This window comes from Anabrus simplex, chromosome 9 (genome assembly GCF_040414725.1).
Source record: "Anabrus simplex isolate iqAnaSimp1 chromosome 9, ASM4041472v1, whole genome shotgun sequence".
Classification (NCBI taxonomy): Eukaryota; Metazoa; Arthropoda; class Insecta; order Orthoptera; family Tettigoniidae; genus Anabrus; species Anabrus simplex.
In genome coordinates, this window is record NC_090273.1 from 19,974,555 (window position 1) to 19,992,225 (window position 17,671).

The window sequence follows — 17,671 nt, forward strand, 5'->3', positions numbered from 1 at the left end:
TTGCCGAGCGTTATACATTGTCTGCTGCTTCATGTCCCTCAGACAAGTTGTAAATACGGCTCACAGACTTCCGAAAAACCCTGGGTCGAATTCATCATGTAGCAAAACAAAATGACACTATTATCGTGTTCAGTATCTATTAATCCTATCCTACCCATGTTAAAGAGAGAGTCAGTTTTCTTTTAGAGATAATGGGTTTAACCTCCACTAAGTGTGCAGCACGAGGAAAAAACTTCCTGGACCTCGCTTTCGTACCTGAACAATTCTCTAATAATGTGAAGCAACAAAATGACAGTTGGTGCCATCTGATCTTCCTGCCCTTAAACTCAGACTTTATCTTTCCCATGTTCCTTGTTTTCCACAGAGTATTAAGTCATCATTAGGGGCTGCCTGGTCGAGACGGTAATGGCGTGCTCGGTTCGCTTGGAGGGACGTGGGTTCGAATCCCCGCCAGGAAGTCGTAAAATTTAAGAAACAAGATTTCCACTTCCGGAGGTGCACATGGCCCTGAGGTTCACTCAGCCTACACCAAATATGAGTACCTGATTAGTTCCTGGGGGCAAAAGCGGCTGGGCATAGAGTCGATCGCTCCACTATCTGCAACATCAGCACATGATGGGGTAGAAGCCTTATCTTGCACCCCTCCAAGGGCCTTCATGACCTGTACGGAGATGGCTTTGCTTTGCTATTAAATCATCATTTGTATGGACAAAAGCAGACTTTCCTCACCTAATGAAATCTTTTATCCAGCTGTCCATGGAACTTGCTCAAATCCCTTGATGCTGCAGTTCATCTGTTTTATGATTTAGTGCACAATGCTCTTAAAGACACCATACCTTCTCGTATAAAGAAGACTGCTGGTATGATTCTGAACTTGCAGACAAAGTGCAGGTAAAAGAAAGAGAGCAGGGAAATGAGTTGCGAGGCTTTCACTTCCCTCACATTACATTGAATTTGCGGCACTAAGAAAAGAATACAGACAAATGCAGCAAAGAAAATGCAGGGAATATGTTGTATCTGTTGAGGAAGACGTTAGCGGACAGCCACAAATATTTTAGAAATTCATTGATTACAAATCAAAATCTAGTTGCCTACCCTCTACGATGATTAGTGAGTGTAACACAATTAGTTCAGTGAAAGAAATTCTGGATAACTTTCCAAAAATTTCATTCACCCAGTGTTCCTTGGAATTTCTTGTAGTTCCCACACCGAACAGTTCAGAGCAATTAACTTGTCATTATTGGTAACTTCAGCACCAGAAGTCTGCAAAATCTTTAAGTGTATGGATACGAAGAAATCATGTGGTCCAGACCCCATTCTAGGAATTGTGTTACGTGAGTTATGACATTAAGTCCTTCTAATTCCATTTTTACCGGGCGAGTTGGCCATGCGGTTAGGAGCGTGCAGCTGTGAGCTCACATCCGGAAGATAGTGGGTTCGTACCCCACTGTCGGCAGCCTGAAGATCGTTTTCCGTGGTTTCCCATTTTCACACCAGGCAAATGCTGGGGCTGTACCTTAATTAAGGCCATGGCCGCTTCCTTCCCATTCCTAGGCCTTTCCTGTCCCATCATCGCCATAAGACCTATCTGTGTCGGTGCGACATAAAGTAAATAACAAAATAATTCCAATTTTTATGATGAATAGCTGAGGATGTACTGTTTGAGAGTAAAACTATGTATTGATTAGGTGGAGAATAAACTAAAGTTTGTAAAATGTAAGACCAGAAGTTGTTCGTTCGCTCATTTCCAAAGCAGCAGAACGAGACGTGTACAACTCATTGTACAGTGCAGTCAGTGGTTTAATTAATGTTAACCACCATAGTTTTGTCCAGAAACAAACATTCAACAACCACCAATCTTGCTGTTTACTCCTACTTCATACCTAGACAGATATTTCCAACGCTTTTGACTCTGCGTTGCATAACACTCTACTAAGTGGTCTGGCATTCATGGAAGCTCACTCGAATGGTTTAAGTGCTTTATGACAGAAGGTATTTAGTAAAATATGAGGGTCTCATTTCTCTTTCTTACTGACCTATGTGGAGTTCCACAAGGTAAATTATTGGAACTTTTGTGTTTCCTCCCATTTGTTAGTGATCTGCCATCACAAATTCATTTGAGCAACTACCTGTTCTATACTGATAACCTTGAAGTTTCCAGGGTGATTGAAAACATGAGTGACTGCAAATCGCTGCAGGCAGATATAAATAATAGTAATTATGGGTGCAAAGAGTGGCATTCAACCTTAAGAGGCGGCCGGAGCTGGAACGGCCGGCCACCAGCTCAGTAGTTGTTGTAACATGGGTCAAAAGTTTGTAAGAGTTTTTATAAGGAAAGGGAACAAGGTAAAATTATTTTGTTTTTATAGCGCACGGTAGTCTGTGATACACTTTTCATTAGTGCAAAAACATTTCAAAAAGAAATGCAAATATAGTTATAAAATGGTAATTAAAATAACGAATCTCCATATGAAATTGAGCTCTGAACCGTGGTTTTCCTAAACTTGTTTTAAGTCAAGATGGTGTTCAAATTGGAAGCAAACTATACCGTAGCGAAGTTTATATTTTTCTCTAAGGGGCTACTTTAACATACTTCAAAATTAGGGTTTCTTTATATATTTAATCGTGATTTTAATAAAGCTCTGCTTATTGACTTCCGAGTGTCGGCCGAATTCTAGTGCTGGTAGTTCAGCCAGTTTCCGTCAGATGCCGCAGCGCCTTGTCCTTGAAGAGGGATGATGACAGATTAGCTCTTACCCATGCAGGGATGTGGTGAGCGAGACCTTTAGCTGCTATCAGTCTCTTCCTCGCCCGTGCTTCATAACAAGCGGCAGTGGACACGCTGACAATACTTTGTTACTCGCTAGTTGTGGTATGACCTTTCAATAGCACGTTATATTTTGTCGTGTTTTATTATGCCGTATCTTTTTACCGAGTGCAATGGAATGGCAAAATGCTTGATTTGTAATAAGACATTAAACTTTATTAAAAATGTTAACACTGGGCGAGCTGGCCGTGCGGTTAGAGGCACGCGGCTGTGAGCTTGCATCCCGGAGATAGTGGGTTCGAATCCCACTGTCGTCAGCCCTGAGGATGGTTTTACGTGGTTTCCCATTTTCACACCAGGCAAATGCTGGGGCTGTACCTTAATTAAGGCCGCGGCCGCTTCCTTCCAACTCATAGGCCTTTCCTATCCCATCGTCGCCATAAGACATATCTGTGTCGGTGCGATGTAAAACCACTAGCAAAAAAAAATAACATTCATTGACATTATTCTTTAAAACACGCCGAAGAATACGACAAATATGTTGGTGAAGAACACCATGAAATTGCAAATGAACTTAGAACAGCTGCCTTATCTGAGGTAGGTGTTATCCGACTTTATTTTTTATTTTATTTTTTTGCTAGGGGCTTTACGTCGCACCGACACAGATAGGTCTTATGGCGACGATGGGATAGGAAAGGTCTAGGAGTTGGAAGGAAGCGGCCGTGGCCTTAATTAAGGTACAGCCCCAGCATTTGCCTGGTGTGAAAATGGGAAACCACGGAAAACCATTTTCAGGGCTGCCGATAGTGGGATTCGAACTTACTATCTCCCGGATGCAAGCTCACAGCCGATCCGACTTTATTGAATTGTCTTTGTTATATTAGTGACGCAATGATGTTTACTATTCACACTAAGACAATTAACTTATTTTTATTGGTAATTGTAGGTCGAGGTGAATAGGTCGGAGGTGAATCGTCAGTTCGAATAAGCTACAACATATCTCACTAAAAGAATGGCTAAATGGCGTAACGTTACAGAAAGAGATGTAGTAATGGTTGAGAATCCGCATACTGAATAGTAGTTGCTACTAATGTTTCTGCATTATCTCTGTGTGTATACATTTATAAAACTATTTTAAGGTTTAGTAGAATAAGAATAAATTGCTATAAATATATGTTGTTCCTCTTTCAGTTGTAGCCTATTACAATATGGGCAGTGGCGGTTCTAGATACTTAAAACCCGAGCTCGATAGCTGCTGTCGCTAAAGTGCGCCCAGTATCCAGTATTCGGGAGATAACAGGTTCGAACCCCACTGTCGGCAGCCCTGAAGATGGTTTTCCGTGGTTTCCCATTTTGTACACCAAGCAAATGCTGGGGCTGTACCTTAATTGAATCTATGATTTCAGAAACAAGTCAAGCGCCAAATCTGTCATTTTTGGGAAAATGAAAGAAACTGTCTAGCATCAGACAATATGTTACGGTAAGCAGGCCCCAGTTTACAAATGGGCGGACTGGGCATTTACCCAGGGCGCCAGTTTTTGAGGGTCGGCGGCTGGTGGATCGAGTAATTATGGCCTGCGTGAATTTCGTCTTAAATTCATTACACTCAAATTACTTTTACATTCCACAAATTATTCCAATTATTTTATTAGACTATATAAAACACTTTAAACTATTCTAACTTTAAAACCTGAATTTAATCTATATATTTAAATTTTATGAAGAAAACGTGTCTTACTTCTAAAATTATTTACTTACATACAAATTATCAAACTGAACCAACGGCTTTTTAAATAACAATAAAAACAGCCTCATTCTTATTTGGCTGTTATCTTTATTTGGCTTGATAACTTTAATTATGAGAATTAACTGTATTTGCATAATGTGCTGTTTAAAAACTCATAATCTTGAAAACTGTAATATTTAATTATTTTTTAGAACGAGCAGAGGGGTGGGCGGCTAAATATTGTTTGCCCAGAGCGCTAACTATTTGAAATCGGGGCCTGACGGTAGGGGTTTTAATATTTTAGCTTGAAAGTATTATATCTCTTAATAATTTCTATCTAAGGAGAAATATGTTGTGCTTATTAACTTCGCCGTAAAAAAACCGGAAGAAATTTCCACTTAACTGGTTTCTGAAATAAACGAGTGTTGCAAACATATTTTTATGGGATGGTTCTTGAATTTTGAAGGGATTTTGTCATAAACCCCATATTTGTTAAAAAAACATATTTTAATAGGTTTAGACTGTACTGCTGATACAAAAGGATGAAATCAGCAATGCCTGCTCATCATGACAGGAGGTAATCAATCCGCATAAACAAACTCCACAGCACATTCTGTCTCTGTAGTAGGTCATTGTAAAATGCTGTCATAAAAGTATTCATGTTCCATCAGGTAAGGTTTTAAGGCATTTAGTTCACGTATCTTCTTGATATTGATGGGCACCTAAAACAAACAATAAGAAAGAATAATATAGGGCTCAGACCAGGTACTTCCTTGTCTGAGTAAGAAATATAACCTTCTCCTTTTACCCTTGCATTCTGAATAATATTACGCGTGTGAGTTTGTTTGTCTACCACTCCTCGTTTCCTTTTTAGATACAGGCTCGTCTTCTGATTTATTTTTGCTACAGTAGTGGCTTTACGTCGCACCGACACAGATAGGTCTTATGGCGACGACGGGATAGGAAAGGCCTAGGAGTTGGAAGGAAGCGTCCATGGCCTTAATTAAGTTACAGCCCCAGCATTTTCTTGATGTGAAAATGGGAAACCACGGAAACCATCTTCAGGGCTGCCGACAGTGGGATTCGAACCCGCTTCTGAATTTTCAGACATATCACTTCTTCTTCTTAATCTGTTTACCCTCCAGGGTTGGTTTTTCCCTCGGACTCAGCGAGGGATCTCACCTCTACTGCCTCAAGGGCAGTGTCCTGGAGTTTCAGACTTTGGGTCGGGGGATGCAAGTGGGGAGAATGACCAGTACCTCGCCCAGGCAGCCTCACCTTCTATGCTCAACAGGGGCCTTGTGGAGGGATGGGAAAATTGGATGGGTCAGGCAAGGAAGAGGGAAGGAAGCGGCCGTGGCCTTAAGTTAGGTACCATCCCGGCATTTGCCTGGAGGAGAAGTGGGAAACCACGGAAAACCACTTCTAGGATGACTGAGGTGGGAATCGAACCCACCTCTACTCAGTTGACCTCTCGAGGCTGAGTGGACCCCGTTCCAGCCCTCGTACTACTTTTTCAAATTTCGTGGCAGAGCCGGGAATCGAACCCGGACCTCTGGGGGTGGCAGCTAATCACACTAACCACTACACCACAGAGGCGAGACATATTAGTAAGAATATAAAAAACACTGCACTGAACAAAAGAAACACTTTTTGAATCAGTTGTTCACAAAACTAGGAACATGCGATTCCAGAAACACAACAATGTTAACAAAAACAGATGAACAGCTGGTTATTCTGGATTCAGAACAGCAGCGCCAACCGGAAAGGTACCAGCAGTTTATCGCAGAAACCAACCAAGCGGTGTCACTTAACTGGTTTCTGAAATAAATACGAAATTCAACGTAATACCTGACTATTAAGGACGACGTTTCTTGACTGGTTTCAGCACCAAAATGTGCGTATAACTCGTTTTTCCATTTTTTGGCACTTGACTGCTTTCTGAAATAATCGATTCAATTAAGGCCACGGCCGCTTCCTTCCCACTCCTAGCCCTTGCCTGCCCCATCGTCGTCATAAGACCTATCTGTGTCTGTGCGACATAAAGCAAAAAAAAAAAAAATGTCACTTGAGGAAGAAGGATATATGAAAGTGAGGAGCCCGGCACAAGTAAGTGGAAATAAAGCTAGGACTCAGCTAAGGGCTCCGTGGTCGCCAACCCAGACTCCCAAGTTCAGAGCCTATGGGGCCCGCTTTAATCGCCTCTTACGACAGGCAGGGGATACTGTGGGTGTTATTCTACTACCCCCCACCTACAGAGGGAAGTTGCAGTGCCCCTCAGCTGTTGCGTTCTTTACCAGCACCGTTTCCGAGTTTCATAACGGGTAGGTATACAAAACCGTCGTTTACAGTCCTTGTATTTCTTGGAAATTGGGTTATCCAACGTAACTGGAATAACTCACAGGTCAGATAGGTCATTCCGGTGAGCAGCGTTGCTATTGGCTAAAGCGCCTGACGTCACCGAGAGCGAGAATGAAGTGGTATATTTTTGAGCTTAGTAGTTACTCTAATTACACTCCACTCAAGTCATGAAATACAGAACTAATGGATATTTAGATGCTGTAACATTTATTATTTAAAACTTATGCGAAAACATACGACTTCAAATCCGTCTTTGTAAAGACAAAGAGACTCTCACAACGGCTCAGGAACGCAGGCCTTCTGCCGCTTGGCAGGTTCGATCCTGCCTCAGGGCGGTGGTATTGGAAGGTCGAGACGTTAAAGAACTCTTGCGGGACAACATTCCGGCACCTCTGTGTCTCCGAAAACAAGTTATTTGATCGAATTCAAATTTTAACACAATATGCAAAGGGATGTTTTATACATTGTTTATATATTTCAGAACTGTTTGTTTCCAAGAGGAAAAAACTGTTATAAATTTGTAAGGCTCTTTTTTTTTACTCATGGTTGTTGGAAAATTCCGTTCTTGGTCGCGTTACAATATTCATCGTATGTCCAAAGTATCACTGTGTGACTAAAAAATTCTTCTGTTATATCAGTTTGTATTTTCATTGGATAGAATTATCTTATGTTTCACTGACTGGCCGGTACAGGGAAAGACGTGAGGCGGGGACGGGATTGATGCTCTACTTCATTTCATCATCGGAAACTGTCCGCCGTGCTGGCCTTTGGTCACAGGGGTCCCGGGTTCGATTCCCGGCAGGGTTGGTAATTTTAACCATAATTGAATTTCTCTGGCATGGGGGCTGGGTGTATGTGTCGTCTCCATCATCATTTCAACCTCATCACGACGCGCAGGTCGCCTACGGGTGTCAAGTCAAAAGACCTGCATCTGGCGAGCCGAACTTGTCTTCGGACACTCCCGGCACTAAAAACCATACGCCATTTCATTTATATTTGTCGGAAACAGTACCTTATTTTGACTGTTTTGTTCAGCACTAACTCATGCTCAATAATTTCTTGGAATGTTTCGCATTCCGTACAAATGTCAACACCATCAGCTCCGTGCAAGTACTGTATCACAACTTCTGGTGACAGACTATGTGACGCTGGAGGGTGAGAGGGGAATCGCTCGTTCGGCCTTGGCCTTTCGTACTGCCATCTATGCACCCGCGATATAACTATCAGTGGAGTTAGTTGTCGACATCAACGAGACTAGTGGCGATATTTTGAAATAAAATGTGAATCTAGAACTGACTCCGGCCGCCTCTTAAATATTTCAAAGTGCAATTCAATGGCCTTCACGAGAAGGCAACAGTTAATGCAGTCAAGTATTATATAAAGGGTCAAGAAAAGTATTTTGTGTTATTTTTTATCATCTTATCATATTTTGGGGTTTTAAAGCCATAATACTAGCCCTAACAGAACGCAGAGAGAAAATATGACTTACTGACCAGCTTCTTAAGCAGAATGGCGCATGAGTCGAGTTGATATAGTGGGAGAACAAGTTGACCTTATAAGATTGTGATGGACACAATGGTCTATTCTGGCAGTGGAAAAACCTTTATTTGAAAGCAGACACTGTGAATTTGCATTATTATGCATATAAAATTAATAAAGTTGACATAATCGTGTTATTGTCTCATTTCATTTTATTTTGCGAAATAAAGCTGTCTAGTTTTCAAATTAACAACGTTAATTATAGGTAACTGTTTCCAAAGCATTTTAGGGAATATTTTTAAAATGTTGGTGTTATCGCATACGCAAAAAACGCAGGTCCCTATCAATAAGACATCTCAACAGTTGTGATTCCTGAAAAGAAATTTCTCTCAGGTCTAGAGTACTGCTCTGAGATGTGGACCCCTTAACAGCAATATTTAATTAATGCCTTAGAGTGAGTTCATATCAGATTCTCAAAAGACAGTGTGTTTGTATACCATGTTGTCATCGATAGGTTGTGATCTGTTTTGTACAAAGATGCATATTGATATAATAGGAGTTGAGGAATGTTCCACTATTCAACACAATGTAAAATATTTGAAATTAAATAAGCGAAGACTGGTTTCGACTCCCTTGGAGTCATCATCAGTTCTTGCAGAATAATTAAATCAAAGGGAATCTGATAACAATCATCATGAGAATTGCCTAAACACATATCAGTAGGTTGACACACAACATAATGACAAATTTTATACACAATGACATGAAATGCTTGGCACTTTAAGAAAGTTCTTGGATGCATGATGCATATTGAGTCGCTTTAAACTTGGTACAAGTATGTGAATGCATGTTTCATACACAAATGTATCGGTAATTTCCTTGACTGTCCTAATTTATTCCAGTTGCTACCAATTCATGTTCCTTCCTGTAACACCAGACTGACTGTCACCTTTCACTTACCCAAGTGCAGAACTGAATCACGCAGGAACTCTTGGTTTATACAGGCCCTAAGATCCCTGAATGAAATTAGTGGGATGGTGAATGTATTCCAATCGTCACCTAGTGACATTTGAAGACATCTTATGGACATCTCATAGATCGAGAATTCATGGTATTATGCTGTGCATATTTAGTAACTGAAAGTTAAACTTCCTTCTTCATTTTCATGTTGTCTTCTCCTGTATGTGTTTTGTGAATATGTATATGGTATATTGCTTAGTTATATTACTAACAGTAGTAGTATTGTTATTATTTGTACGTATCATCTGTAACTGGAGAAGTATTGATTCTCTTGATGAAAAATAATCAAGTCTAGTGTTGTTTTATTGTTCTTCTTATAATTATTACAATTATTATTATTATTATTATTATTATTATTATTATTATTATTATTATTATTATTATTATTATTACTGCTGCTACTACTACAGTCACTTTCTTATTGTCAAAGCCAAATATGTGTTCAATATACAATACTTCAAATGCATTAATTCATCACTTAGTTTTTTTTTTTTTCCATGTATATTTTTGGCTGAATGGTCAACGTTGAGGCCTTCGGTTCAGAGTGCTCTAGGTTCGATTCCCAGCCGTGATGGGGATTTTAAATGCATTTGACTAATTCCTCCGATGCTGGGTGTTGTGTTCATTTTATGCACTTCTCGTCATATACACACAACACACCACACCACCGTCCGGCTCCTTGACTGAATGGTCAGCGCAGTACTCTTTGGTTCAGAGGTCCCTGGGTTCGATTCCCGACCGGGTCAGAGATTTTAACCTTAAATGGTTAATTTCCCTTGGCTCGGGGACTGGGTGTTTGTGCTGTCCCCAACATCCCTGTAATTTACACACCACACATAACACTATCTTCCACCACAATAACACTCAGTTACCTACGCATGGCAGATGCCACCCACCCTCATCGGAGGGTCTGCCTTACAAGGGCTGCACTCGGCTAGAAATAGCCACACGAAATTATTATTACAGTTTCTTTGGATCCACACAACTGTGGAAGATGCGTCTTCACATTACATAAGTGCGGTTTCAAAATCTTTCCAAGATATGATTGTGGAGCAGAGTTCCAGACCATTTGGCACATTGCAAATATACAGTATGTGCTCTGTGTGCATATCATGGTTATCAGGAAGACATGGTTGGTTTTGTGGCTAGAAGACTTGGACGTGCAAATCTACATCATTGTTCTCCCTGATTATATTACGCGCATTCATTTTTATAAATTACATACTTTTTATGTATTGTTTTCACTTTCTGTTTGATCCACATAATGTCATATGTTTATTATTATCATAAATAATATGTAACTCATCACAATCTTCTCATCTTCTGCAACTACCAAATAAGGAAGATATACAAAATTAATTACTCTTAATTCAGCTATCCTTTGTGTAAATAGTAAGCTTTTCACTCCATACTACATAAAATGTTGTGAACGGAGATTATCTTTTTTTTTGTTGCTTTAATTAATAATTCAATGTAAGGAGCACAAGTAACTATTTGTCACTCTCATTAAAGAACCTTCCTCTTTTCCTTGACAGGGAAAATGACAGCGAGATCCTCATCATCAGTAGCGACGACGAGTACTATGATGACGAGTACTATGACGACGACGACTCAGTATCATCTGGTTCGCACACCAGTGGTTCTTCTGTTTCCGATGAATCAGAATCGTCGGTAGAAGGCATAGATGGAGCATACTATGGAGGGTATGGGAGCTGCTTCCGATGTGGTAAGTCAATTACCATAAGTTCTGCATGTTATGTAGTTCTTTTCATATGCCTTTCTCGACTTGTGATTATGTGGATTTGGTTTTAATTTCTTCTCCTGACAAAACCAGCTTGACTCTCCTTGGTGGCAATATGAAATTTTTCCACTTCTTTCATGACTTCAGTTTTTGTAACACTTCTTGCCACCGAGTGAGTTGGCCGTGCGGTTAAGGTCGCGTAGCTGTGAGCTTGCATTTTGGAGCCTTGAAGGTGGTTTTCAGTCATTTCCCATTTTGACATCAGGCAAATGCTGGGGCTGTACCTTAATTAAGGCCACAGCCGCTACCTTCCCAGTCGTAGCCCTTTCCCATCCTTGCATCGCTAAAAACCTTTGATGTATTAGTGCAACATTAAACAAGTAGCCAAAAAGTGGGGGAAACTTCTTGTCCAATAGAAACTTGTATATAAGTAAATATTTTTAACCCTTGTAGGGCCGGTGATGATATATCATCGGTACCCACGTTTGTGAAAAAGACCGACTGATGATACATCGCTATTGGCTCCACTAGCTGTAACGTCAGCTGGTGATATTCTGTCGATGGAATAAATTTAAAAGTTGCCATTGATACTTTCACGGCCCATACTTATAGACATATTATTTGGGCTTATGCCATGTCAAGAAAATAAGGTGAAATTCTTTACGTTTCGCAGAGAACTTTGCTCTGCGCTATCAGAAGAAAATCTCGACTGTCCACGAGAAAGGCTTCTTAAACAATGAGCTTTGAATTTAGACGTTATAATAGAAGTGGAAATGGTATATTCATTAGTCACCAGATGGCTCCCAGGACACTGTACAGCGCTAGCGATCAAAGCGGAAGCTGACGGAACCATTAGAATCATTTCCTTACAGCCAATATTTGTGAATTCTAATGCCATTACTTCCAAATAGGACTGAGTTTAACCTGGCGAAGAATACACCCACTGTATTCCTTGCCTGTCGTAAGAGGCGACCAAGGGATGATTGAATTACAACCATGAAACTACTTGTGATTAGTACCATCATGCGGGGAACACCATGGGTCACCTTTACTTGCGAGTAGTACGACTATATTAGGTACACAATAGGTTTGTGATTAGTAGCAGCAGGGAGTGGTTCACTGTGGGTTTACAGTACCTGTTATTAATACCACTATATGCGGAACACCGTGGGCTTACGTTGCCTGTGATTAGTTCCTTTTTTATTATTATTATTATTATTATTATTATTATTATTATTATTTACATTTTATGGCCTTCATTGGACCACTCTAGCCAACTTTATACAAAGAATTTTTCAGTTTCCTGTCAGCCCAGTAGTTCTTCATTCTCCCAGATCTTATCTTTCTTTCTTCATCAGAAATCACTCTTCCTATTGTCTGTTTGTTGATTCTGGTTTGCAGTCTGGTTTGGTTGTCTGTGAGTTTCCTGATTTTGTTTCTTAGGTCTTCCTCTGTAATTTGTAGTCCATATCTTCCTTGATTTCTGTAATCCATTTAATGTTGCACTTAACTATTCCATAATTTTTCTGTTATTCTCTTGATGATCTTGTTCTTTGGTGTCCTGATTAGATGTCCAAAAAATTAAATGCATTTCTTCCTGATTGTACCGTTATGTGAGAAACACCATGGGTTTGAGCGTTGCCTGTAATTAGTACCACTATATAAGTGCCACCATGGGTCTTTGTTGCCTGTGATTAGTACCCACTGTGTGAGGAACACCACAGGAATACCAGCACCCGTGATAAGTACACCTAGGTGAGGAACACCCTGGGTTTGCATTGCCTATGAGTGGTGCCATTATGTGAGAAACACCATAGGTCTGCATTACCTGTGCGATGTACAATACTTGTGAGTAGTACCATAATGTGTGGATTACCATGAGTCTATGCTACTTTTGATTAGAACCACAACATGAGAAATACCATGGTTCTACTTTACTTGTGATAAGTACCATTATGAGGGGCTGTTGACATGGATTTTGGACCCCTTTAGACAACAAGCATCATCGATTCAGATTTCTGCTTTGGAAGCAGTCCTTGGCCAGTATGTACTATTGTTTTAAGTTTTGGGAAAGTGGGGCATTGCGGGTCAGATCCACTGATTGTTTTAAGTTCATAATCATTGCTCGTCTCTTTTTTTTTTTTTTTTTTTATTTAGTCAGTGGATTGATTTTGGAATTATTTTTAACCTTCAGTATTTAGAGTTGGATATGCTGATTATTTTAAATTCATATTCATCCATTCATTCTTCATCATCACATTTTGAATTCTGGTCAGTAGATGAATTTTGGACTTTTAAATTGTCATTACATTTTGTCTCATTTCATACCACTAGGTTCTGATGACCTGTATGTTAGGCCCCATAATCATCATCATCAAGTTTAACCTGAATGACAATTGTTCATCAATGTAATAACCAGTGCCTTTTCCCTTTATTTCTTTTCCTGCTCCCCCTAAGGAAAAGGAGGTTCCAGGCTATCAGGAGGGGATTAAGAGAAAGTCTCAGGGCTTTTTAAACAATATACTGTACGTTATTTTCATCAATCAATCGCTACTGCTCTGCATTTAGGGCAGACACCCAGGTGGCAGATTTCCTATCTGTTATTTTTCTACCCTTTTCTTAAATGACTGCAAAGAAAATGGAAATGTATTGAACATCTCCCTTGGTAAGTTACTTCAATCCCTAACACCCCTTCCTACAAATGAGTATTTGCCCCAATTTGTCCTCTTGAATTCAAACTTTATCTTCATATTGTGATCTTTACAACATTTAAAGCCACCACTCAAACTTATTCATCTACTAATGACATTCCATGCCACCTCTTCACTGACAGCTGGGAGCATACCACTTAGTCGAGCAGCTCGTCCCCTTTCTTCCTAGTCTTCCCAGCCCAAATTTAGCAAAATTTTTGTAACGCTACTCTTTTGTCTGAATTCACCCAGATCAAATAGAGCTGCTTTTCTTTGGATTTTTTCCAGTTCCAGAATCAAGTAATCCTGGTGAGGGTCCCAGACACCAGGACCATACTCTAGTTTGGGTCTTACCAGAGACTTATATGCCCTCCCCTTTATATCCTTACAACAACCCCTAAATACCGTCATAACCATGACAACAACCCCTAAATACCGTCATAACCATGTGCAGAGATCTGTACCCTTTATTTACAATCCCATTTATGTGACTACCCCAATGAAGATCTTTCCTTATATTAACACCTATGCACTTACAATGATCCCCAAAAGGAACTTTACCGAGCTCGATAGCTGCAGTTGCTTAAGTGCGGCCAGTATCCAATGCAGTACAACGTAACAGTGTATTGAATATTTAACATATCGCCATCCTCCTCTGCTTGTTTCCAGGTCGTCCTTTTGGTGTCTGTCAAGAAGTCATGTTTTAACGTACTTAGTTGGATCAAACACAGTTAGAGGAGGTCCAACAAATGTTATGAACAACGGTGAGGTTAATGTTTTCAGTAACATGCAAAACCTTCTGGAGTCATGTGAGGGTCTTCTGGAAAGATCTCATTTTACACTCATTGGAAGAAATAGCTGCTGCATTCAGAGGGTGCTAAATCTTACATATTTCCTTGGGCATTTCTTGAATTTCAGATGATCTCTGAAGGGTCGGATGGTTTCTGTTCCATTGAGCTGAAATCTCCTTGCCTGTGAGTGTATTTCTTTTTCCCACAAGGCATGAAAACCAATGCAGACACCAGATGGAAGAATGTTCTGTTTCGAGAAGCAAAACAAATGGAATGAAAGATATTTAAACACGGGAACCTCAAATATATTTTCATTTTACTATCCTGAAAAATATGTTTATGAATCGATACTCTTTTCTTTTTTTACATTTGTTTCAACACAGAGGTTTTGGAAAGCTGTTCTGATGCATATTGTGTGTGTGTTTTTTTGGGGGGGGAGAGGGAGGAAGGAGGTTGTAAATATATTTTAAAAGTATAGGTAATGTTCAGCCTGGTGCATGTTGTGTGTATGTACTAGCAGTAAATAATTGGATACTGAAAACACATATTCAGAAATAATTGTGAGCAATTATGTTACTGTTCGTTATTTGTAAACATCACCTTGTTACTGTTATTTTGCACTTGGTTGTTATTGTGGATAAATCTTTCTACCTGTATGTCATGTTGTGAAGGAACTATTGTTGCTTGTATGAACAGTGCTTTCTTTTCTAGGTCGACGTGGTCATTGGGCGAGTGGCTGTCCCGATTGAATATTTTGTGTTCCAGTGGTTTGCAAGATTTGTGTATGTATGGACAGTTTGCGAAGCCGGCAAGAGTATGTGCACCCAATCCTATAGAACGGAGCTGGGTTGATGTACAGTTTTTACTTTAGTTTTTTGATACTTCTATAAACTCTTTTTATTGTATAAGTGGGATGAAGTCGCATACCTATGTTAAAGATGTCCGAGTGATTTTTTCTGAACTCATGTATGGCAGAAGCAATTTGTTTAGCAATGTATTTTAAAATACCTCTATATGAATGTTATTGCTTGGTACCGGTTGAAAAGTAAAATATTGTATCATAATAAGGAATTTTCTTTTAGGCTTATACTTTGTTGTATCTTACCAACTGGACCTCAAGAAAATCTCCTAAACAGTGTTACCATTCATCAGACTTTAGTTTGCAGTACACACACTATCACACATCCCAGGATGTTTCTTCGTTCAAGCCTGAAACTTAACCAGCTTTTGAAAAAATGTTACAGATCAATTTATGTCTTGTGCTTGCAAAGGATCTTTAGCAGTTTTGTCTGTGGTGTTATATAGAAGGTTGGCGTATTAGTTTGTTCCTTCTTTGTGCGCTTTAGAATGCTATATTTAACAACTATTTTTAAGAGTATTCTTCGATATATGGCTGTCAAGTCTTCAGCATGGAGGTAGATTAGATCCTTGAAAGCATATATAAACGAAACCTCAAAAAGCAATGGTGGTGCCATAATAAGGCATACAAGGTATGATGAAGAGTGAGGTAGTTTGCTACTGCTTTACTCATTACTGGGTTAGAAAGTGCTATTGCAGAACTGTTGATCGTGCTGTGAATGTCATCACTCAGCACCACCCATGAGACTGGGACTTCAGTGGAAGCTACTGCAAAATGCTTTACAAATTACTAGCTTTTGTAGTGAGTGATCTTGTGAACTTGCAGGTGTACTGTTCCCACCTGTCTTACATGTCCATGACAGTTTCTTCACTTTTCTGACAAGTATTTTATGGTGCCACGGAACACCAAAATTTATGAAATGATTTGTTTGTTAATTTTTGTTTGCCAGCATTTCACTCCGGTGTGCCAATTAGTGCTCATCAGTTGGTAACAAGCACACCTACCAAGACGCATGGCTAGTGCATATAGTGGAGGCCACTGCGTAGGATACTAGGACAAGTAGTACCAATGCACTATGAGAGACTGGCAACCAAGAATGAGTTAGCTGGAAAACTTGTCATTTCCAATAACGGACCATTTATGTTAGAATTATGAATTTACTCATTCAGGACAAATATTTCAGGTTCCTTATGGGAACCAGTATATATCATCTAATAGCCTAGCAGGCATCAATTTTTGTGAGTATTTAATTAGCCATTTTTGTTTTTAATAGGTCAAAAATTTATTTTGATTTCAATGTGGTTGTGCAAATTCAAATTGGCATACTGCAACAAAATGCTGGCAAACAAGAATGAGTTAGCCTGAAAATTTATAATTTCCAATAATGGACCAATTATATTGTAATTAAGAATTTTCTCATTCAGGACAAATATTTCAGCTTCCATATGGGAACCAATGTCTATATATAAAAAAAATTTCTTAAAAATGTTGTATCTGTGATAATTTCCCTTTTTAAATAGTGTATAAATTATGTTGAAATCACAACTAAAAGTACCTTACCTTTTTCCTCTGTAAAACGATATACTGTTTATATGTTCCTCTCACTAAAGCTGAAACGAAGAGTTATTTTTTAATGAAATATTTAAGAAATATTTTCACAGCAGTCTGTATTTTTCTAAAGCTGGTATGTGAAACTTCCCAATTTCCATTGTATTATTGTGTTACATATGTACTGAAATTATATTTTGTTGATGTGTCAGATATTAGAGATTTTATCAGATATAAACCTAAGAAAATCGTATTAAAAAGATTAGATATTCTGAAAAGAAAATGAGATAAAACTGTAATTTAATCAAATCTGTCATGTCAGTTTCAAGTTGGACTCCTGAACTGAATGATCAGATTAACAGGATTACAGGTAGACAGCAGGTCTTACAGTGGTTATTTATGTTTTTTTGTTGTTTTTTTTTTTTGCTATTGGCTTTACGTCGCACCGACATAGATAGGTCTTATGGTGATCATTGGACAGGAAAGGGCTAGGACGGGGAAGGAAGCAGCCGTGGCCTTAATTAAGGTACAGCCGCAGCATTTGCCTGGTGTGAAAATGGGAAACCACGGAAAACCATCTTCAGGGCTGCCGACAGTGGGGTTCGAACCCACTGTCTCCCAAATACTGGATACTGGCCGCACTTAAGCGACTTCAGCTATCGAGCTTGGTACAGTGGTTATGTTTAAAA

At 39.4% G+C, this 17,671-nt stretch overlaps 1 protein-coding gene across 4 annotated transcripts in view; it reads left to right on the forward strand.

Moving 5' to 3' along the window:
* The window catches only part of LOC136880825 (E3 ubiquitin-protein ligase RNF8), a 142,363-nt gene extending 125,006 nt beyond the window's left edge, over positions 1–17,357 (forward strand). The window contains exons 12-13 of one of the 4 annotated variants that reach the window (XR_010860952.2): positions 10,889–11,079; positions 15,287–17,356. Coding sequence is in view for 2 of the 4 variants with exons in the window: in XM_067153372.2 (XP_067009473.2) it covers positions 10,889–11,079; positions 15,287–15,324 (229 nt within the window). In the remaining 2 variants the exon portion in view is untranslated. Of the gene's footprint in view, positions 1–10,888; positions 11,080–15,286 lie in introns of all 4 variants that reach the window. The other 3 variants (XR_010860953.2, XM_067153372.2, XM_068229203.1) reach the window with 3 other exon arrangements.
* The last annotated feature ends 314 nt before the right edge of the window (positions 17,358–17,671 follow it).